The following is a 24,579-nucleotide window of genomic DNA, read 5'->3' on the forward strand; positions in this document are numbered from 1 at the left end:
GGCAGAGGAGCTGCTTTCAAGCCACTGGAAAAGATATCCAATCCAACTTGTGTGTGTGTGTGTGTGTGTGTGTGTGTGTGTGTTTGAGAGTGAGTGAGAGAGGGAAGAGGGTAGGAGAGATAGTCCAATCCAACTTCTGTGTGTGTGTGTGTGAGAGAGAGAGGGGGGGGAGGAAGGGAGAGAGAAACAAATGCTGTCATTTTAAATCGGAACTGAGCATGCCTGGCTGTGGAATTCTGGGAGTTGAAGTCCACAAGTCTAAAAATATTTGAAACCCACCACTGTGTCAGTGCCTCACCAGCCATAAACCTCACCGCACGTCACTGATTTTATATATATATATATATATATATATATATATATATATATATATATATATATATATATATATATATATATATATATATATATATATATATATATATATATATATATATATATATATATCAGTGTGTGATGTGTGTGTATGTGTGTGTGTGTGTGTGTGTGTGTCTGTGTCAGACAAGTCGTAGAAATTTCCCTCTTGCTATTTATGTACAAATGTGCCCTAAATGTTTGTCCTAAATGTAAGTCCTAAAGATGCTTACAAGACAAGGAGGGTGAATTAGAATTCCCCTTTGGAATAGTCAGTGAAAATGCAGTAAAAGTGTTTTAGCAAATAGGAATTTTAGATTGGTAATTAGCCTGCATTACTATTAGTTTTATTAGCATTAATTGAGAAATAAGTTACTATCTTTAATTTGTTAGTGAAAACAGAACAAGTAGCATGTACAAGAATAAAACTGCAGATCATATGATTCATTAGGATTTTTGAATATTAATATTTAGGATTTTCAAATTATGTATTGCCCTAGTCCTCAGTACTTTTCAATAATCAGAGTTGTGCATTTTTGTATCAAGTAGGCATAACTTCTCATGCCATATGAATTTTTATATAGCTCTACTATGTATCAGAATTTTTATATTCAACATTCCCTAAAATGCATTCTTTTCTGCAATCCTTTTCCAATTATAACTGATTTAATACACAGATATTACAAATATATGAAGTTTTATAAATGATTTTCAACTAAGAATGTCATATGGTAATACATTTCATTGCTGTTGATAAAAACAACTTTGCTGGCTTTGTAAAAAGAAAATTTCTAATTCAGAACATTGAAATACATGGTTTCTAATCCAGTCCAGGAAGGAGCATATGTTAATTTTAAAATATGTCCTGAAGATTTTGTGTTGAATTTGTACTAGATAATTGAGGCATGTTATATCTGACTTCTTCTCACCCTCCTCTTTTTTTTTCCAGTGGTTCTTCAAGTATGCAGTCTTGTCCTTTACCCAATCAAGTTCATTGAAACTGTCAACTTAAGAATATACCATGAGTTCAACTGGGGCTATGGCCTGGCTTGGGGTGCAACTATATTTTCATTTGGGGGTGCTATCCTTTATTGTCTGAACCCTAAGAACTATGAAGACTACTATTAAAGGAAACTTCTTCTTTTGTAAGGAAAGGAATAAAACAAGGATTGCCCTGTCTTTTATAAGTGTTTTTAGTACTTTTGTAGAGTGTCAAGCTGTCTATTCCATTGATTTATTAGCCAATTCTTTTTGGCTATAACTACTGCAAATAGCTTTTCAACCTCTCTTTAAAAAAAAAAACCTGATACATTACATCTGCTACATCTGTAGTGAAATGAAAGAAGTGGCAGCTATAGTACAATGCATATGAGAAAAAGCAGTTGTATTTGTTATAGTCTGTTAGCACAAAAATGTGCAATTTCCTCTTTATATCATACATGATGATATATTCTGAAATATGCTGAAGTTTACAACTTAGACTCCTGTCTGGTATTGGTCCTGGGACTCTTACATAAAATAAACAACTGAATGACTAGCTACTGAGAGAATTGATTAGTACCTGCATTCAGCAATTCTCAAACAAGATGAGTTTGTACATTTTTCAGCCAGCTGTGGTATGTCAATAAGTCAAAACGTAGAACATATTCTTCATTTTATGTGTTTGGACATTCAGCCTCAGCTGTAACCAAGTTCTAGAAATAATGTGGAGAATGACACAAATCTATTGAGAATTTTTAAAGGTGGGAGGAGCGGGGAAAATATGCACGAGCTACTATTATCTTGATGCCATTTCATTTCTAAGCACCACAGTAAAGTTTTCAAATAAGAGTTTGAAATGGGATGAGATGTCTTCATTATAGTCATCACAATAATTCATGAATTATTATGTGGCAAATGAGACACAATAAATTTCAGGTATGCATGGTACCAAGTTCCCATGTTTTCCTCTGGCATGATTATATAAGAGGATATACATGGGGATTTTTTCCCCTTAGGATTAATTGCAGCTTCCAATTTTATCCAAACTTGATGAACTGCGGTAAATTTTAACAATTAACCAATTTAAAATTATGGATTCTGAAACTTGTTTTTGCAAACAAATTTTAGTTAATGTTAACTACATTTTTTCAACAATAAACATTTACTTTAGATAAGTGTGACATTACTTTGGCTTTAAGTAAAAGGTTCTAATATACTCTGAGCAACACTATAGGAAGATTGAGATGTCTGTAAGAATTTAAGCATCTCACCTAGCTTAGCTCTTAAGATGATAAATAATAGCTTGCCACAATGTCTATAGTGGCCGAGTGTTTGTTTGCCATAAATAAAATTATTTTGCAGTTAAAAACAAACATTTTAATTTGAAACATCCTTAAAAATTAAATATAAATATATGTATAAATTTCTGAGAACAGCTGTTAATCTAACAAGATATTGTCAGTCTTTAATGATATATTTTGTAACATATATGACCATGGCTGTAAAGCCATACTGATAAATATATTTCATTAAGGAGTGGTGAAAAATATTACTATTAAACTCACTTGAGGTAAAACTAGAAAAAAGAATTATAACACAATTTAGACATTCTATTTGAAAAAAGTGCTAATGTGACAAATCCCTCTTTGGAAATATATATAACCAAAATTAATTTGGGATGGGAAATTGAAATTGATTTACCCAGAATAACATTTTTATTTAGAAATGTCTTATTTTGATATTTTTTAATTCTGAAAATATTTTTATACAATATATATGGTTCTAATACAAATTGTAAAACAATTATTTTTGTTATATGTAAATTAGAACATACCCTACTCTGGCTCTTCTTTAAAATGTAATGCTTTAAACAATGAAAATGTTGATCTGTGTTATTGCTCTGTAAGGCAGAATTTCTTAATTTGAAAACCTCAAAGTAATAGACAATTATTGCAAATTACAGAAAGAAAAATGGAATATCCTGCAAAATATAAATCTATATAAATAAAAATGTAATGTTTGTTTGTTCAAAATCTCAAATCTCCGAAAGTTCTTCACCGATTGCTTTGAAATTTTGACACAACGTTGCATTCGACTACACATATGTTTCTATATACGTATATTATATAGATGTCACACCTGTGACAGGTAAAAACATGCTTTTTTGTAAAAACATCTTTTTTTTGAAAACCAGTGTCATCTGCTGGACGTAAAAGCAACACATGCTATACCATAGCATTTATTTCTTGAGTATAGTATATTCAGAACAGTTCAGCCTCTCTCCAGCTTCGTCCCGACGGTCCCTTTATATGTGTGGCTGGGCTGCGGCTGCACCCTTTCCCCTTTCCGCCCCTCCTCCAACGAGCTTCGCCATTTCCACCAAGGGGAGCCGTAGCCTATCGGCCTCCCCTCCCCTCTCTCTCCTCCCCTCCCACCAGGCCTTTGCTGTCTATGGCAGGACAGCGCCTGCCCCATCCCTTGGCCGCCTCCTCCCACCCTTAAGGTGGCCTCCCCACACTCAGCCCAGTGGAGTTCCAGAGGAGGTGGAGGCAGAGCATCTCCTCAGCCCGGCTGGCTGTGCGCGCTCTCCACCCCTCACAGGGAGCCAGCTATGGCCTCGCCAAGGCGGCTCCGATGGGACGGCGGCGGTGTCAGCCTGAGGTGCAGCGGGGCTGGGGCGGCTGCTGGGTGCCCTGTGAGGCAGCGACGGCATCTCTGGATGGGGCCACGGCCAGCGGGGGCTGCCTCGCATCCGCATTGCCAGAGGCTGCTCCTTCCTCCTCAGCCAGGCCGGGGCCTGTGGGAGCGTCCTCCATGGCGGCTCTTGCAGGGGTCACCGTGGCTCACTTCCATGCGGGGGCCACCTCTGCCAGGGGACTTGCGCTTTCTCTTTTCTTTTTTTTCCATTTGACCAGACTGGGCCACAGCAACGTGTGGGCGGGTACAGCTAGTATATTAATAAATATGTTTAAATGTATAATTTTTAACAAACAAATGTTTTTTTAAAGATCTGAAATATGATTTTTGCTCCAGTCTAGAACTTTTTTATGCTTTACACTTTCTGGGCAACCTCCAATCATCCAGCCTATGTCACTGAAGCTTTAAAAAGCTGTATATGCAGGTGGAAGGAAGTAACAGCCTGCATATTCAGGAACAGGAACAACTGCCATGCCCTTGTACTCCATGTAAAACAAATCATTGGTGTTATCTGCTTTCATTTATTTTCTATCCTAAAACGTATGCTAACTGGGCTGGTAAGTAGCTGAGAAACAAAAGGAGTATTTCATTGGAATTCCATTTTGAACCATTGGAACTGTTGTATGTTGAATGTTAAGAAGTAAAGTGTGAATGACTCAATGCTTTCCATATGTGACAAAATGTAACTAGCAGATTGAAAACCAAAATGTGCCAAGCTACCAATGATGGTTAAAGATACCAAAGTATTGTGAAGAGATTATGTGTAATAGTAGTCCACTATTAGAAAAGAAGAATTAGCATTCCAGGATTGTAGAGATGATGGCATGCAATTTGAAGTAGAAATCAATGTTTATTTCCATGTTGGCTAATATTTTCCAGAAGTGGGTATGTCTTAGCCCACACTGTAAGCTAGAGCCATTTTAATGCACATTTCTGAAATTGCTGAATGGTAGTGAAGAAAAACCCAGATTAAGTTACTCGCAGAATTCCCTGAAAATGATGGAAAAGAAATCAGTTTGATAGCTTGGAGACTTGCTCCCAGAACTGATATTGCTAGGCTAAGTATATCAAAGATCTGATCTGATATTATGCAACTTTCATTTCTTTATGTACAGCCACCTCTGAGTGTGTATCATTTTGTTTTTGACTTTCTAATCCAGGGGTGTCAAACTGTCAGCCAGATGCATCATGTGCAGGCCACGGCCACTCCCGCTCCGCGAAGGCAAAAAAGTCATGTATAATTACCTGCCTCTCCTCCTTTCCCAAGAAAGTATAGACTCCTGAAACATGGTATTTCAAAGGGGACCTTTTATTGAGAATAAGTGTTAGCAGGACAGGCGAAGCTGATTCTAAATTCTCTCCCATACTATACAGTTAGAAATAGGGCTTTAGAACACCTCCCTCCAGTCCAAATGTGGATTTAGCCAATCCACAGGTGTGAAGTTGTTTATTGTAACGGCAATCTTGAGAAACAGATAAGGAGCCATTCCCAGGATCTTCTTCCGCTCTCAGCAAACTGAAACAATCCACGTGGCTCTCCCTCCTTATTACATTTCAAAGAAGATGAGAATACTGCAGGGTATCAGATGCCTGGAAAAAGGTTATAGCAATACAGCTTATCCCCATGCTCCCCCCTCTCTTCATTTGAATGGCAGTATCACGTTAGGGATATGACATACTGCCCTTCTTAGAAAAAAGATAGATCCACCTATAAGAGATAAAGACAAAAGAGATCCATTATAATACTTTAGCAAGGTTTGTGATGTGTTTTTTGTCCACCCATTCATTTTTGGAAGGGAGTAGATGTTTTCACGCTACTAGGTATTGGGTCTTCCCTCAATGGATTGTAGAATCGAGGATGTCTTTGATTTCAAAATGTTACTCACCCTCATTATGGGAGTGGGTCAGAAGTGGGTTTCAGCCAGTCCTGTCCGGTACGCATGTACCGGTTGAAAGAATTTAGCACGCCTTCCTGACCGGGGCTTCCCGGGACCCTGTACTGGAACAGTCCCTCCCTTGGCCTGCTCACCTGCCAGCAGAAGCCTTCTTGGAGGTTTTGGTTGGCAGGCATGCGGAGTGAGCTCCAAGTCTTTTTGCCTTCAAGCAGAGCTGATTTTGCGCATTCTACGTTTTCCTGGGAGCTGAAGGAAAAGCCCCGGGGAGATATTGGATATTTTAAATTCATTGATTGGCTTACTAAATTAAAAGGATTGAGGCAGCTGTCTAACATTAGCCATCCCATGAGGGGCTGGATCGCTGGTCCTGCATTACAATCTAGCTCTTGGCTAAGTGTAGCAAAATAGATAGGTAAGGAGAGGCTGGCATCTGGGAGCGATCAACAGTACCGCTTGGCTCATGCGGAACCTAGTCCGTTCTACCAGAAAGTAATGGCTTAGCTTTTAGCGCAGATTACAGCTGTTGGGGAGTGAGCCAGCCAGCCATTGCTACATGAGCCCAGCCCGCCGTGTTGAGGCTGATTTTCCGCACTTATCTCTGTTCCGATCGGAACTTGAATGAGCTGTAGATGCTTGACAGGATAATTACCCGCCACGCTGTGAGGCAATTGACTTTGTATCAATATCTCCCTGGGGCTTTTCCTTTGGCTGGCAGGAGGAGAGCGAAGCCACTTTGGCCACTCTTCCAGAAGCCCAGCTGTGACCAAAAGGGCACCCTTTTGGCCAGGAAGAGATCAGCTGTGGATGTGGAACTATGCGTAAGCTGAGCAGAAGAAACAGCCCTTCCGCACTCCAGACCAACCTATGTAAGGCAAGACAGGCGGGTGGGTGGGCACATGACTCTGCCCAGGAAAACGTAGAAGGTGCAGAATGAGTTCTGCCTGAAGGCAAAATGGCTCGTAGCTCCCCCACCCCCGCTCGCCCGTCAGCAGAAGCCTTCCGGGAGGTTTTGGCTGGCAGGGGCGCGAAGGGAGCTCCAAGCCTTTTGGGGGGTGGATTTTTCTGTTGCCTGTCCTTTCTTTGGGATCGCAGCACAGATGCCACCTCCCAGGATTGCAAGGCTGAAGGCTTTGGATTGAGCCTTTTGGTGTTGTGTGTGTGTGTGTGTGTGTGTGTGTGTGTGTGTGTCTGTCTGTTCCTTCTTCAGCAGTTGGAAAAGACCATGTGGCATGTTCTCCCTTTTCTTTGACAGCCACCTGGTTTCCAACGAAGGGGGGGAAATCCATGCAGAGGGAGGAAAAACATGGATTCCTTCCCCCACCCCATTGGAAACCAGGTGGCTGTCAAAGAGAAGGGAGAAAGGACAGCTGAAGGAAAATCCACCCCCCTTCTCCTGCCAATCGTTCTTTATTGGGATTGGAGCACAGACACTCCCCACCCCACCAAAAGGCTCTATCCAAAGCCTTCAGCTTTGCAATCCTGGGAGGGAGTGTCTGTGCTGCAATCCCAAAGAAAGGACAGGCTGCAGGAAAATCCACCCCCTTTTCCTGCCAAACTTTATTGGGATTGCAGCACTAGAAACACATCCCCAAAAGGCTCAATCCAAAGCCTTCAGCCTTGCGATCCTAGGAGGGGTGTCTGTGCTGCGAACCCAAAGAAAGAAGGGTGTGTGTGTGTGTGTGTGTGTGTGTGTGTGAGAGAGAGAGAGAGAGAGAGAGAGAGAGAGAGAGAGAGAGAGAGAGAGAGAGAGAGAGAAGAGTTATCCAGGGCTGGCAGCAATGTTCTCTCTGTCTCCCCCCCTCTCTCACACACAAATACACGCAGGTCCCTCACCTCCCCCCAAGGCAACTACATCTTTTCACTAACCTGCTTACCTGTTCCATTCTCAACTGACATGTGCAGGGCAAGAAAAATAGTCTGTGTGACTACTTCCAACTTTGTGAGACTTTTTTTTTTGTGAGAAGTTGGAAGGTCTGAATTTCTGGTATTTTTTTTACCATGGTCGCACAGACTATTTTTCTTGTCCTGAATGCACAGCAGAGAACAGAGCTGGAAAGCAGGTTAGTGAAGGGATGTGGCTCCCCTGGGGATGGGGGAAGGCTTGGCATGGGTGGCCTGGCTGAAGGGCCTTCAGGTAAGCCAGTGTGGGGCCTTGGGGCAGCTCCACAGCTCCTGCCTTGCTTTGTCCTCCACCCCCACCCCCCACTGCCTTGCTCCATTCTTTGCAATGTTCAGCCTTACAGTAACAAGAATTGCAGGCAATTCCCATGACTGCCTGATTCTCAACCAGCCAGCTGCATGGTGGGAGGGAGGTTCCTGTTCACTTGAAAGAGAGGTGAGTTGCATAAAGGAGCTCCCCCCCCCAAAACAAACTCTCAAGCGCCGAGCTACAGGCTCCACCCCAGGGAGCTTCAATTGGGGCCAAGCTCCTTCAGGTTCAGGCTCATGCATCTCTGTGAAGATTTCCTTCTGTAGGTAATGTGTAAAGCTGCTCCACTATCCAAAGTCCACAGAAGCCGTCTGTTGTACTCTGGATCAGATTGTGGATCATTGGTTAAGGCCAATGTTGCGAGTGGAGCTTGCGGATCACACCTTGGACCACGACGACCTTGTCTTCCGCCTCTACCTCTGCCTCTGGAGTCTGTTCCTCTGGGCTGGTAAGTGATGGGACCTGGAACTCGTTGGGGACAATCCCGGGTGTCATGTCCCATACGGTTACAGATGTAGCATCTTGGCATCCTTGGAGCATAGGCTCTTCCTCAGAAGGGAAGTCTTGCTGGAGCTCTTGATGCGGGTGGTCCTTGCATATGTGGCATGGCTAAAAATAAAGCTTCCTCTTCAATTAAGAGTCTGCATACATTATTAACAGTGCGTTGGGCAATAGGCACATGGTTAATCTTTGCAATGGCATCTCTCCATTCATAATTCAATGAGTTAATGATAATGCTGATCATTTGGACATCATCAATAACATGGCCTCTTTCTCTTAATTCTCTTCTCATTCCTTTCAGTTTGGTCACATGTCCACCAATTTGTTCACCAGGTTTCAATTTTGAACCATGGAACTCAGACATGAGCAAACATGAAGATTCAATTGAAATGGGCCTGTAGCAATCTTCCAAATGGGCCCAAATTTGGTGGGCTGTTGCATTAGGTGGAAAAATAACCTGCAGTTCAGTTTCCATGGACATCAACAATGTTGTGCAAGCCTTAGTCTCTAAGTCTCTTATCGCAGGAGTCCATGGCTGGGCAGGAGGATTAAACACCATACAATGGGTACCGTCTCTGTGAAGCAAAATTGAAATCTCACTGACCCAGGCTTTATAATTTTGTCCTGACATCTTTAATTTTGACTCACCAGTCAGTGGAGAAGCAAAATATGCTTGTTGAGGAATGTGCCTTTGAAAAGCTTGCTGGCAGGTAAAAATGCTTGTTGTTGATGCACCTGTGGTTGCTGAAATCTAACCTGTGCTGGTGCTTGGGCAGCAAAATTAATATGGCTTGCTTGAGGCTGCATTGAGTACTATCTTGTTCCATCTGGGAAGGCACGTGCACCATCAGGAGGTGCTGAAAATTGGGCCCGAGAAGGCATTTGTGGCCTGGCAGCCTGAATATTTGAATAATCTAATGACATTTGTGAAAGAGTCTGTTGCATTGCCTGAAATTGCTCGTTAATTTTAAAATGCATGTCGGCTCTCTTTAGTAGATTATTTCTGCCAGGAGATGGCGCTGCAGCCACATCTCTTGGCGGTAATATTTCTGCTTGCATGGCATGTGGAATTGGAAAACAAAGAAGATCACGTGGCAATTGTGACGTGTGCACATCTCTCTGTTCTGATTTGCCTGACACAATATCCACCAGGGGGGGTGTCTTAGGCTTTGGAGAAGAAGGCAAAATGGCATTTTCAGAAGTTTGAAAAGTGGAAATCCCTCTTCTCTAACTTGAGCATGAAACAGCTGGCTTTCATAAAATTGTATTTTTTCAAGATAGCTTTCCACAGCTTGGTCAGAGCTTCGGAGAGAATCATATTTTTCCTCCTGTGTGTGGGAGTGAATTTGCTCGAGCGGCAGTGAACGCTTTGGCTTAGCCCCGAGCATTTCAAAATCTCTTGGAGATATTTGGGGACATGCATAATTAGAAGGGAGATATTCTACTGACCTCAGTTGTAGATTTTCATCTCCTGGAGCAGTCCCACCTTGTTGAGATCTTTCTCCTACAGTAGGTTCTTCACCTGGGCCGGTTACATTAAGAGTAGTAAATCTTTTTAAAATGCTTTCCTTTTCTTCATCGGAGAGGGTGAAAACATCTGAATATCTTTTTTTTAATTGAAAAAGTTTTATACAAACAAATTTTCCCCCTTTTAACCCCCCCACCATACAATGTAAATCTCATACAGATGCTATGCCCCCTCCCCTCCCCCAACCCCCCAAAAAAATTCTCATTCAAATATTATACTAAATACTTTACCCCTCCCCTCCCCCATCTTAAAATAGATTACTCATTCACATATTATACCCCCTCACCTCCCAACAAACATAATATAAGTTTCTCTTAAAGTAACAATAGCCCATTAATCCCATCTTCTAAGTTAATTAAACATATATAAATCATAATATAAATTTCTCTTAAAATAACAATATTTCATTAATCCCATCTTCTAGTTTAATTATGCATATATATTACCCCACCCTCCACCCTAACCCACCCCCACCTCCCACTCAACCCCCCCTGACTTCCGCTATACACCACTCTAACAATTCCAGGCAGCCCATGTATTATTTACTCGAATCATCTATCAGTCTAAACATTTCTTACCTAAAGGCTACATAATACCTCCTAGTCTGGTATTTATTCTGTACGTAATCAATCCATTTTACCCATTCCTGTGTATAATTCTTCTGCTTCTGAGCTTTTAAGAAAGCTGAAATTTTTGCCATTTCGGCGAACCCCGCCACCTTCTGAATCCATTGATCAATTGTTGGTAAAAAATCTTTTTTCCAATGTTGCGCGATCAACAACCTAGCTGCTGTGATCATATACAAGACCAATTTTGTTTCCCCTTTAGTAAAGTCCTTAGTTATACCCAATAAAAACATTTGCGGAGTGAATTGTATTCTTTTCTTAAATACATTTTGCATAACCCACCATATTTTTATCCAAAAAGCTTTAACCTTGTTGCAAGTCCACCATACATGAAAAAAGGTAGCATCTAGGCACCCGCATCTCCAACATTTTGGTTGAACATTTGGGTACATGCATGATAAAACATCTGAATATCTTGATGAGAAATCTTTCTGTTTCTTTTTTTTTCTCAGCATGTTAGAAAAATGATCCAATCGTTTTCAATCGATATAAATCATCCTCTCTAATTAGCCTATTACACTTATCTCTTGGAAAGTAACTAACAAGGAGAAAGCCATAAATTATATAACCAACCTCTGTTACCATTTGTTAGGGTGTGAATTCCGCCCTGAATTAAGTAGGTGTGGATCTTGGTATCCCTTGTAGCATACTTTTGAAAATAAGCGAAAAATAAACCCAAAGCAAGATCTAATAAAAACATGTTTAATATAAAAGAAAATAAAAATACAAAACTTGCTAACTTAATTAATTACATCTTGGCAAAGTTATATGCCTGTCTCCTTCAGCAGGCGAATGGAAGATAAGAAGTGAAAGTTAAGGAAGGAATGTGAAGGAGCAGTTCTTATCACTTGTAGATAAGAACTGTGATCTGCGCAGTAAATTTCAGCACAGCTAACAAACCAATTAACACAGTGACAGACTATTTCAGCGTCGATGGCTTGATCCCCTGCAGCAGGGTCTGGGGTAATCACCCAAATTTCAGCTTCTGCTCTGGGTGGTGGTTCCCTCCTCAGGTTGATGTTTTCTATTACCAGCCAGTTGATGTGGTACTTCAGCCGGTTCTCCCTCCTGGTTTCTTTGAAAGTTTTCTCTTGATCGGACAGGGCTTCCAGCTCTAATTTCCAGCTGAGCTTTTGACTGCCTTGGGTTAGGGTGACTCCTCGAGTTCTTCTGTCCCAGCTGGTTCTATTTTTCCCAATCCCAAGCAACCAGTGAGGTTTCTTGGGGTCATCCCAGGGTATCCCCATCTCCACATTTGGGTGTAGAGAGCATCCTTCAGGTTGAGTGATGGTGGGGATATCTGCATAGCATTCAATTTCTCCTTGTTTGCTGTTTTGCTCAGACATCATTGCAAGCTCCCCACAGTAGAACAAAAATTCGCTTTTCTTGGTTCACCTAACTTTGCAGAATCTGCTTTCTGTAAGGATCTGCCTTTCCTTGTTTCCCAAGAAAGTATAGACTCTTGAAACACGGTATTTCAAAGGGAACCTTTTATTGAGAATAAGTGTTAGCAGGACAGGTGAAGCAGATTCTAAATTCTCTCCCAAACTATACCGTTAGAAATAGGGCTTTAGAATCCCTCCCTCTAGTCCGAATGTGGATTTAGCCAATACACAGGTGTGAAGATGTTTATTGTAATGGCTGTCTTGAGAAACAGATAAGGAGCCGTTCCCAGGATCTTCTTCTACTCTCAGCAAACTGAAACAATCCACATGGCTCTCCCTCCTTATTACATTTCAAAGAAGGTGATAATACTGCAAGGTGCTTAGATGCCAGGGAAAAGGTTATAAAAATACAACATCACCATGCTCCCCCTCTCTCCATTTGAATGGCAGTATCACATTAGGATCTGACATCATGATACATCACATGACATCATGTGACATGATCAAGTTTGACACCTGTGTTCTAATCTATGTGGTTGTCACAGATCTTATTTTTTTTTCACCAATGCTACAGCCTAGGAATATTGCTCACTTTTAGATATGATCCCCATTGGAATAAAATGGAAATAACAATTACTGAATGCATTTAACTAATTAGATCAGAGGGAATGTATGTAGATAAAAACTGGTTGACAGATAAATTATTCTTCAGTTTAGGGACTGGTTTGTTAAATCATATTTCCAGAATAATAAATTGGAAGAGGCCATTTAGGACAGAATTCACCCTTTGTTCAGCATATGAATCCACGTTTCTATACAATTTATACCTTAACACTGTAATTTCATAATTGCATCTGTTCAGTTGATCTTGAAACATCCCTGCTAATTCAGTGGGTACTACTTAAAATTAGCTTTTGTATTTCCCTGGTTAAAGTACCTGAAAGAACAACCTCTAAGAATATTTATATGAATGAAGCATTTCTCTAGATTAGTATCTCTTGTCCACTTTAAGATCTGTGAACATTTTTTTGAATTTCCCAGCTGGAATTCAACTGGGAGTTCAAGTCCACACAACCTTGCTAAGGTTGACAAACATTGATCTAAAGGTTGAAATTAGTGGTATCTTGCAAATGTGTAGCTTGGTTACTTTAAAGACTTTATCAAATTCCCTCCATATGTTTGTGAATGTACATATTTCACTTCATTAATAATACCAATGAAGTATTGCCTCTACAATATCACACACAAATAACCGGCCATACTAACACTTCTAGAAAACATTGTCTATCACAATCATTTTCACCAAGGTGCTTCATAAAGTGTTCTTTCCATAATGTACTAAATAACATTATGGTCCATATGTTTGTATGATAAATGGTACATGTAGTGGAAATTGAAGGTAAGAAGGTACTGAATGGGAATACCTAAAAGATTTTTCAGTTCAGTGAAAATTAATGGTGTACCATTAAATCAGGCTCACATACTTTGATTTAGATAAGTCAGTCTATTTAAAAAAAGTATTTTAGCTTTAATTTGTAAATTATTTCATATAATAATATAATATTTAGTACTTCTGTTAAAACATGTCCCTGTAGCGTTAGCAAAACAGCCAATTTTAAAAGACAATGCTAATTTTTTTTACTTGTACTTACAAATTCATATATTATTAGAATTTATAGAAGCAGTTTATCACCTGGATATGACAAAACCCATTAAGTTAGCTATAAGAAGCATTGTAAGATCCTTATTTTTTATTTTTAGTTCATTTTGTTATTACCTTTTAGTTCATATTTTCCTGCTCATTTACAACTTTTAAAGATCATTATTTCAACAATTTAAAAACTAAATATAAGTATGCGCAATGTAGCATAATAAATATATTTTTCTATCTACTGATTAAACATTTGTTTCTGTGAAAGATTATATTTTGTGTATAATTATATTGTATTAAAATGTTGCAACAGCACTTCACTTTCAGTGGTCTCCTGTCACCAACATAAAAATATCATGAATCACAAATAATTTGCTTTATATTGCACATACAAGCGCGCGCACACACACACACTTAGCCAAACTGCAGCTAAGGCTAGATATTTATATTTTTTAAGCTTTTAAATATCTATCAAATGCTGACAAATGCACCTTTATTGGATTTCTTGCATAACTACCTTTAATTTTTGTAAAGTCAATATGTAAATTATAAAGATGCAATTAAATAGATTTAGGTGTTTGAAATAGAAGTGATATGCACAGAAACACACCTGGATTAGCATATAAACTGCACTGTATATTATTAACATGTAATGAAATGATTGAAAAGTGACATTTAATCTTAAAAATAATAATATCCAGACTGTATTTTTGTACAGAATAGTACACATAAATATATTATCCCTTTATGTGTAAATAATAGAAATTTTATTTCTTTGTCTCAATTATGAAAACTGAAATAGCCTTATGTTGTTGATGAAAACATTTGTTTAATTAATATTTTTATAACATATTCCAAAAGGTTTTAGAATTACTAAGTGATACATCAATCTTTGGTGTATCTAAGTTATGGAAAGAGAACTTTTTAAAAAGCAAAACTTAATGGAGTATTTATTTCTTTTAATATTATAAATATTATATTACTATTTCACAACTTTTGTAGCTTACATTAAGTTGTATGTTGAAAAAACACTATTAAATGAATGTAATTCACTTTTTGCCTTGTGTTAAATTTTACATCCAGAGTAACAAAACTATCCCAAATAATAAAAATGATTTAATGAAAATGGCTTGAAATGATGCCAAATGATTTTCAGTTATATTCTAGTGGCTGTTTCTTGATCCTCTAAAGTTAAAAAAATGTACAAACTCCATTTAAAAATTGTCAGGAAAGCCAAAATAACACTAAGTAATTACTTTTTGATTTCTATATTTAAGGGTTCCGTTTCTTTCATCAAAAGACATATGTAAATACTCATATGCATACATGAAGACTAAAGTTCTTGAAAGTAGAGGGGAAGATTTATAAACATTTTCATTTACCATATTTTTTGGAGTATAAAACGCTCCAGAATACAAGACGTATCTTAGTTTTTGGGGAGAAAAATAAGAAGAAAAATTCTGCCTCAGCCTACCAGCATCCATGGTATTCAGCTGACACATGGTAACAAGGTCAGCCAATGAATAGGCATAGCAACTAAATCAGCCAATGAGGGCTATTTCGACTCTGAAATTTGCTGTATGAGCAACAAGGAGACAGGAAGGGCCTGGTTTAGCTGAGAACTGAAAGTGAAACTGCTTGTGTTTTGCTTGTATTTACTGCTACCTTGGTAATGTATTGTATATTATTATTATTTTGAATCCTGCTGAATCAGTTACTGTGCTTTCTGAATGTGATTGCTGCTGCACACTCTGAACAGCCAGGTCAGCTTCAGCACTTATTGCAGCATGATTCAGCACAGCTGATTGACGACCGGATTGGACTGCCAGAATACCTGCAATCAGCTGTTCCAGGCTGCAGGGATTGCCACAGATCATTGCTGCCTCAATTCCTTGCATTTGTGGCCTCTGGTGGGGGTGGGTGGGGCTACATTTGGTGTATAAGACGCACCCAAATTTTCACCCTCTTTTTTGGGGGGAAAAGGTGCATATTATACTCTGGAAAATATGGTAGCTGGGTACAGTAGGAGTTTCTGTGAAATCACAAAGTTTGTCCCTTTGTATAATTTTAATTTATGTGTAGGGATAATTTCCTACATGATTATCTGCTTCATTAGTAATTATGTATCCTTGGCCATTTGTGAATGGAGTTGCTCAAGGAGTCATTTAGCCAAATATCATGCTTAAACTGTTGCTTAAAAAGTTGTTATAGATTATAACATTTGCACAAAGATAGAGACTGTATTTGCCATTGATTACTTGTCATAGAAGAATATTCAACAACTGAAATAAAGGCATTTGCAAATCAAATATTTTGGCAGATTAAATTATATGTTCTCTGCTGTATTATTAGGTAGGCTTCATTTGAAATTGAATATTGTAGAATTAATTATTTTTTCCACTGTTGATTCAAATTCTCTGCTATCATTACATAGCTACATTTTTATAAATGTCTATATTCATGTGAGAATAAAACATATATATAACAAAGGCAAAATTAAAAATATGGTTTTCTGCCTGGATGGTCTCCTGGAGTGAGCCAAAAGACAGACAAAGGGAAACAGTGTGTTCCCTCCCATATTTGGGCATACCAGGGGTTGTGACACACTATATATATGTTGTATTTGTGCTGATAAATAAATAAAGGGAGACTAATATGGATATATGTATGTATGTATGTATGTATGTATGTATGTATGTATGTGTATGTATGTATGTATATATCTGTGTTACAACCCCTGGTGTGTGTATGTATGTATGTATGTATGTATGTATGTATGTATGTATGTATGTATATATATATATATATGCTGGTTTTGTTGTATTCAGGTCTTTTCCCGTGTAGGATTGAGATTGTCTTGGCAACGTTTCGGCCTGATGTCACTTGCCATCTTCAGGTTTGGGCTTAAAATGTGATCGGAGCTGCCATCTTTCTGGAAATCTTGGTGGGAGGGGTTACAAACCTATAAACACAGACCCCACCACCTACCTGGAAAAAAACCACCAAATCCAAAATAAAAGCCTCTGCCATCAGTGAAGAGATCCAGCAAAGAATCATCCCCAGAGAGAAATCTTCCAGATGCCCCAAGCTCCATGGCCTCCCCAAGATATACAAAGAAGGGATACCACTCAGACCCATAGTCAGCTCCATAGGCTCACCTCTACAGAATCTTGCCAAATTCCTCGCCAAACAACTCCAACCCTACGCAGAATCCATCACCTCACATGTACAAAACTCACTCCACTTCATAGAAAAAATAAAGAAACAAAACCTACAACCCAGGGACCTACTCGTGAGTTTCAATGTCATATCCCTCTTCACCCAAGTGCCTATAAAAGAAGCCTTGACAGCCAACCAGAACAAACACAACCCCCCTAAACACATCCTGGACCTGACCAACCACTGCCTAACCAACACATACTTCATCCATAATGGACAAAGATACAAACAGATAGAAGGAGCACCCATGGGATCACCCCTCTCACCTGTCATTACAAACTGGAACACTTTGAAACCAACGCCTTAGACAAATCTGAACACAAACCCAAACTCTGGCTTAGATATGTTGATGACACTTTCGTGATTTGGCCACATGGGAAAGAAAAACTGGATAACTTCCTCACACATCTCAACAGCCTACACCCCAAAATACAATTCACCATGGAAATAGAAGCAAACAACCAACTTCCCTTTCTGGATATCCTAATCTACAAAAAACCCAATGGCTCCCTAGGACATACCATCTACCAGAAAAACACACACACCAACCGCTACTTAAATGCACAATCCCATCACCACCCTGCACAGATCAACTCTGTAGCCAAGACCCTCATCTCCAGAACCAAACGCCTAGCCGACAAAGACCACCTGAAAATTGAATTACACAAACTCACAAATGTATTTATCTCCAACGGATTCCAATGAAAAACAATCACCAACCTAATCCATAAGGAGACTCCCCCAAAAAACCAAGACACAGAACAGGACAATGGCATCGCCCTCCTCCCTTACATCAAAGGCACCACAGATAAAATCAGCAAAATTCTCCACAAGCACAATATCAAGACAGCATTCACCACTGACCAAAAAATAGCCAACATCTTAAGAAACCCCAAAGACAAAATCCAGCTAGAAAACCAAGGAGTCTACGAAATACCATGCAAAATCTGCCCGGCAACATATATAGGACAGACAAACAGGAGAATAAATGCATGCATCACAGAACACAAGAACGCAGTAAGAAAAAAAGAAAAAACTTCCTCCCTTTTCCAGCACCTTAAAGCTACAGGACATGAAATCAACTTTGAAGGATCCAGGTTAATCTCCAAAACAGAACACTTCATCAAGAGAATAATTATGGAAGCCATCGAAATAGAGAAACACCCCCACAACATGAATAAACGTGATGATACCTCCCACCTACCAAACATGTGGAAACCAGCCCTAGTCAACAAACGAACCCCACCCACTATCCAGGCCGTTACAATACAAAAGAACAACGAACACACAGCCAGTACCAATCAGCACCAATCTCCCAATCATGATACAACCACACAACCAATCATTCCACCTACTGAAACAAAGCCAGCACTCCATCCCCTCCCACCAAAATATACAGAAAGATGGCAGCTCTGGTCACACTTTAAGCCAAAGACCACAGCCTGAAGATGGCGAGTGAGATCTCGCTGAAACGTTGCAAAGACAATCTCAATCTTACACGGGAAAAGACCCGAATACAACAAAACCAGCATATATATGTGTGTGTGTGTATGTGCGCGTGCGCTTACGCGCACGTGCACACACACAAACACACACGCGCACGCGCACACACACACACACACACACACACACACACACACACACATATATATATATATATATATATATATATATATATATATATATATATATATATATAACCTGTGGCAGCCAACGTTGACTTCTGTTGCCACTTAGCAGATCTCTTTGCTGTTGGGGTGGATGACTCGAAGACAACTGTGGACCCAGCTCCCTGCCACTGGACTGTGTATATTCCTGGGATGCATCCAACCTCAACTTTGGACTGGCTAGATGGACGCGAGGGATAGACTGGGAAGAGGGGGCGTGATGTGTTCCTGCTACCCAACCGGCCATCCCCTCTGTTCTCTTGAGAACAAGAACCACTGTCACGCAATCTGGCCTCCCCAAACCACTCCCTCAGACAATCCATTGTCTGGCTACCCAAGGCAGTGGAGTAGGTCCAATCCCCCTCTTCATCTTCAGTCACCCTCCTTTCTCTCCACAAAGTGAGGTAACCCCCTGGGAGAATGCACAGGTAGTTCTGAGCTGGTTGTTAACCCCATATGCTGTTACCACTCATTCATTGGCACCACCAGTTGAGATGTAGGAATAGCCCCAGTGGCAAAGGCTTGGACTACCATGGGTCTCTCCTTATGTTTTACAGCTACCTCTGTTTCCTCCTCCTGTTTTAGAACAACCAAAGGAGTGGCCTCAGGTAGGACCACTGCTGCTGCCTCAACTCCTTCAGACAACATTCAGACCAAACAGGAACTATGCGAAGTGAAGTATTGATGGTAGAGAACTGACTTTCTGTCACATTCTGGCGTTCATGTTGAATACAAACAGAGAGTCAGTTTGTTTGGTGAAAACTTTATCTCTATCTAATATTACGTGATAACCAGCACTAAATGACAATGATACAAAGGTAAGCAAATCCAAGTCAGTTCTAACCAAGTTAACACCATCACTCATATATATACCATTACCCCACCCAGCTCCACCCACAACTCCACACAGATGACACCCAACCACCATCACCAATCACCATGACCCACACCCTCAGCCACATCCCCACACCCATGCATTACGGAGACCTGGTTGGGCCATGAGGGGGGTGTTCCCCTTAGTGAACTATGCCCACCAGGCTTCTGGGTGTTTCACCAGCCGAGAGCCCAGGGCAGGGGCGGGGTGGTGGTGGCAGTGGTTATTAGGGAAAGTCTCGGACCTCAGGAGGTCACTGTGCCTCAGATAGGTGGGTGTGAGTCCTTTTTTGTGAAATGGGGCCTTGGAGTTCAGGTGGGCCTTTTTGTTATGTACCTGTCTCCCTGCTACATTTCATTGGCCCTGCCGGAGCTGCGAAATGTGTTAGCTGGATTGGCAATTGATTTCCCCAGGCTTATGGTCCTGGGGGATTTCAATCTGCCTTCCATTGGTGAGACATTCGAGTCAGCTTTGGAGTTCATGGCTTCTATGACAACTAATGACCTAACTCAGTTAATTCAAGACCCCACCCATAATGGGGGACACATGCTCGACCTGATTTTTGTCTCTGGGCAGTGGATGAATGATCTAGATTTAGGGGATATTTCTATTCAACCCTTGTCATGGTCTGATCATTTCCTCATCAGGCTTGACTTCCATACTGCTACCCCACACCGCAGGGAAGTGGAACTAACTAGATGGTTCCGCCCCAGGCACCTGATGGACCCTGAAAGATTCCTGATGGAGCTTGGGACTTTTCCTGAATCCCTTGCTCACAACTCGACCGAAGCCTGAGTGGAAGCCTGGGATAGGGCAGCCACTGGGGCCTTGGATCGCATTGTGCCTTTGCGGCCTCTGACCTGGTGTTGATCCTGGGTGGCTCCCTGGTTTACCGAGGAGCTCCGGGAGATGAAATGCCAGAAAAGACGCCTAGAGAGTGGCTGGAGGGCCAGTTGGTCCAAATCTGATCGAACACTAGTAAGAATTCATATTAAATCCTACTTTGTGGTGATAGAAGCGGTAAAACGGCAACATTTTTCCACATGCGTCTGCAGATAACTGTCTAGCTGCCCTGTTTAGGGTGACCCACTCCTTACTTAACCAAGGAACTGGGAAAGACCCCTTGCAGGGTAGGGCTGAAGAATTTGTTCAGTATCTGCAGGATAAAATTGCTCAGATCCGGACAGGCTTGCACTCTGACTGGGTAGATTTGGGCGAGTCGACGGGGATGAATCTTGTGGAGACAATCTGGGATGAGTTTGACCCTGTGACCCCCAAGGCATGGACAGGATTATGGGGAGACTCAGTGCTGCCACTTGTGTGCTGGACCTGTGTCCCTCTTGGTTAGTTTTAGCTTCCTGGGAGGTGACACGAGGCTGGCTCCAGGTGATTACCAACGCTTCATTGAGAGAGGGGTTCTTTTCCACCGCCTTGATGGAGGCGGTGGTGAGGCACCTCCTTAACAAGCCTTCCCTGGACCCAGCTTCTTTAGCCAACTATCGTCTGGTCTCCAACCTTCGCTTTGTAGCAAAGGTTGTTGAGAGTGTGGTAGCATGTCAGTTTCCCCAGTACCTGGATGAAGCTGTCTACCTGGATTCGTTTCAGTCGGATTTCAGGCCCAGGTACAGCACAGAGACAGTCTTGGTCACGTTGGTCGATGATCTCTGGCAGGCTCGTGATAGGGGCTGCTCCTCTGTCCTAGTCCTATTAGACCTCTTGGAGGCTTTTGATACCATCGACCATGGTATCCTACTGTGACGACTCGGGGGGTTGGGAGTGGGGGCACCATTTTACGATGGTTCTCCTCCTACCTGTCAGATCGGTAGCAGTTCATGTTGACTGGAGGGCAGGGATCGACCCCGAGGCTCATCAATCTCTCACCCCTCCTGTTCAACATATATATATGAAACTGCTGGGCAAGATCATCCGTGGTTTCGGGGTATGGTATCATCAATATGCTGATGATACCCAACTTTTCATCTCTACTCCAAATCACCCAAACGATGCCCTCGACGTGATGTCCCGATGCCTGGAGGCTGTGTGGATCTGGATGGGGAGGAACAGGCTCCTCAGGCTTCCACCCCAGATAGTTCTGCCCGTCAAATTCTTCGTTGCAGTTCACGAGCCCGTGGATTTACGGTCTCAGATATGGGATGAGCAGCAGTGCGATGAGTGGGTGGAGCAACGGAGGGCAGAGGTAGGGCCAGCTTCCCCGTGGACCTTCAATGATGACCTCTTGAGGTACCTGGACTGGCTCTATGTGCCCGCGGCGCCCCTCTGGGGACTTATTCTCTCCCAGTGTCATGACAATCCGGCGGCGGGACATTTTGGCCTTTTCAAGATGTTGAACCTGGTCTCCCGTACTTTCTGGTGGTCCTGCTTATGACACGACGTGCAGATATATGTCACCTCTTGTGTACAGTGTCAGCAGGCCAAGTCAGCAATGGGAGCTCTTCCAGGGCTGCTTCAGCCATTGCTGACCCTGGACAGACCCTGGGATGCCGTCTCCATGGACTTCCTGACAGAACTTCCTCCATCTTCATGATTTACCACCATCCTCATGGTGGTGGACATGCTTACAAAGATGGTGCATTTCATCCCCTGTCGGAGATTGCCGACAGCCCGCGCCACCACCCGTATGTTCATCCAACACGTCTTCCGGCTGCACAGCCTACCCGACCGGGTCGTGTCAGATTGTGGGGCGCAATTCACGGCCCAGTTTTGGAAAGGGCTGATGGAGGCTCTCAATGTCCAGGTTTGTTTGCACCATCCCGAAACTGATGGAGAAGGTGATTGGGATCTTGGAACAGTACCTGCACTGCTTCGTGAATCAGCAGCAGAACAACTGGGCGGAGTACCTGGCCATGGTGGAGTTTGCGTTTAACCACTCACAGCATACCTCCACACGGGCGACGCCCTTCATGGCTAATGTCGGGTATCACCCTCGCTTCTTCCCTCTGACCCCAGTCGACTCCTCGATCCTCGCAGTGCATGACTTCCTTTCGGAGCTCCAGGCGGTCCACCAAGTGGTGCGCCACTGTCTGAATCAAGCGAAGGAGGACTACAAGAGGGTGGCAGGTAAGTCTCAGCATGCAATGCTGAAGTTGGCTGTAGGAGATCGCGTGTGGCTTTCCACACCAGCTGGCTAAGAAGTTGGACCACCGGTATCTTGGCTGTTCCCCATGGAGGCCGTCATCAACCCAGTGGCCTATCGCCTGATCATGCCACGCTCAATGCGAGTGCACCTGGTGTTCCATCACTCGCTCTTGATCCCTGAGTGGTTGGCTTGTCCTCTCCACCAACCATCTCCACCCCAGCCATCACCACATGAGATAGAGATGCAACTACCGCATGAAGTGGCCTGGATCCAAGACTCGAGATGGCTAAAGGGACGTTTCCAGTACTTGGTGGACTGGAAGGACGATGGGTCAGATGGGGGAACTTGGACCAATGCGACGGATCTACATGCCCCTGCTTTGGTGTGGGCCTATCATGCACAATATCCCTTGAGGCCACACCCTGAGCATCAGACCCAGGAGAAGGGCCATGCGGTGAGGGATAGTGTTGTGGCTCAGCAGGATCTGTTGGAGCTGCTGAGGGACTCAGATAGCAACCAACCCTATGAGTCCACTATGGAAGATGTGGAGGACCCTGGGCAGGGTTCAGACTCAGAGCAGGGACCAGAGAGGCTGATTGGCCACCAGGAGGTGCCTGAGGCATGGAGCAGTGGGGAAGATCAAAGGGAGTTTGTCCCTGACACAAGATTAAGAAGGGTGGAGAAATGAAGGCAACAGCTGCTCCGGAGACAAGCTCCTAAGAGATAATCAAGCCCAGGTGGTTGTGGCTTGGCCCCTCCCAAGAGTGTATATAAGAAGAGACTTTGGTGGAGGCTTTTTGCAGGACACAACTGTTCATAGTAATCTGGAGAACTCCTTGTCCGATCTGCCTCATGTCTGTGGGACTCTGGGTTGCTGCCAACGTTCTTGCCTGTGTTTGGGCTTGCAGACAACAGGAGTATAAGTGCTGTAAATAAAGAGTGGCAAACAGCTAACCCTGTGTCGGCATTCTTTACCAGACAGAGGGGGGTCAGAACAAACCGGTATATCCATTTATTCCATAGTTCTATACAAATAATTTAAATAGATTTTTGAAAACTCCTAGCAATTTTTTAATATCCTTTTTAAACCAATATGTTTCTATATGATCACTTATTTCGCTTAATTCTTTCAACTCTATATCCCTCCATATTAAATCTCTAGCTACTACTAAAATATCTGGGACCACCTTTAATTGATTAACTACCCAATAATTTCTAACATTTGGAAGACACAGCCCAACCTGTTTTAGTGGTTTTTACCATAATGTTTTACTTATTCTTGCTATCTTACCTCCATTACAATACACCTCCAGCAACCTCTGCATTTGCTTTAATTCTTAATCTGAAATTTTAATTGGGATCATCGAAAACAAAAAAATAATTTTGGTAAAACTTTCATTTTTATTATTGCAATTCTTCCAAACCATGATAATTTTACTTTCTCATATTTATCTATTTTATCTTTTATATCTTTATTTAACTTTTCATAATTTATTTTCTTTAACTCTTAAATATTTTTGGGATGTCAATACCCAAATATTTAATACTATCTACAATTTTTAATTTATATTTTCCTTTCAATACATCCACTTCTTTTTTATTATGGTTATATAACATCATTTCTGATTTTTACCAGTTTGTTTGTAATCCACTATATTTCCCAAATTCATTCAGGTGTAAATATATCCTCTCCATAATAACTACAGGATTTTGAAATGTTGATAATGTATTATCTGCAAATAAATTTATTTTAGTTTTGTTCTGTACACCAATTCCTTCAATCAACAAATCTTCCGTGATTGCATTTGCCAAAACCTCCATCAATAATCCAAATAAAACTGTGGATAAGGGCAGCCCTGTCTCGTTCCCCAGCTTAAGGTTATTGTCTCACTAAC

The 24,579-nt window shown here is 41.6% G+C and overlaps 1 protein-coding gene across 1 annotated transcript in view; it reads left to right on the plus strand.

The window, feature by feature from the left end:
* The window catches only part of TMEM47 (transmembrane protein 47), a 45,285-nt gene extending 41,934 nt beyond the window's left edge, over window positions 1–3,351 (plus strand). Inside the window, exon 3 of the mRNA XM_081950240.1 lies at window positions 1,304–3,351. Coding sequence (XP_081806366.1) covers window positions 1,304–1,482 — 179 coding nt within the window. The 3' untranslated portion in view covers window positions 1,483–3,351. The remainder of the gene's footprint in view (window positions 1–1,303) is intronic.
* Window positions 3,352–24,579: the final 21,228 nt, after the last annotated feature.

This window comes from Natrix helvetica (genome assembly GCF_964273705.1).
Source record: "Natrix helvetica genome assembly, chromosome: 4".
In the NCBI taxonomy this organism is placed as follows: Eukaryota; Metazoa; Chordata; class Lepidosauria; order Squamata; family Natricidae; genus Natrix; species Natrix helvetica.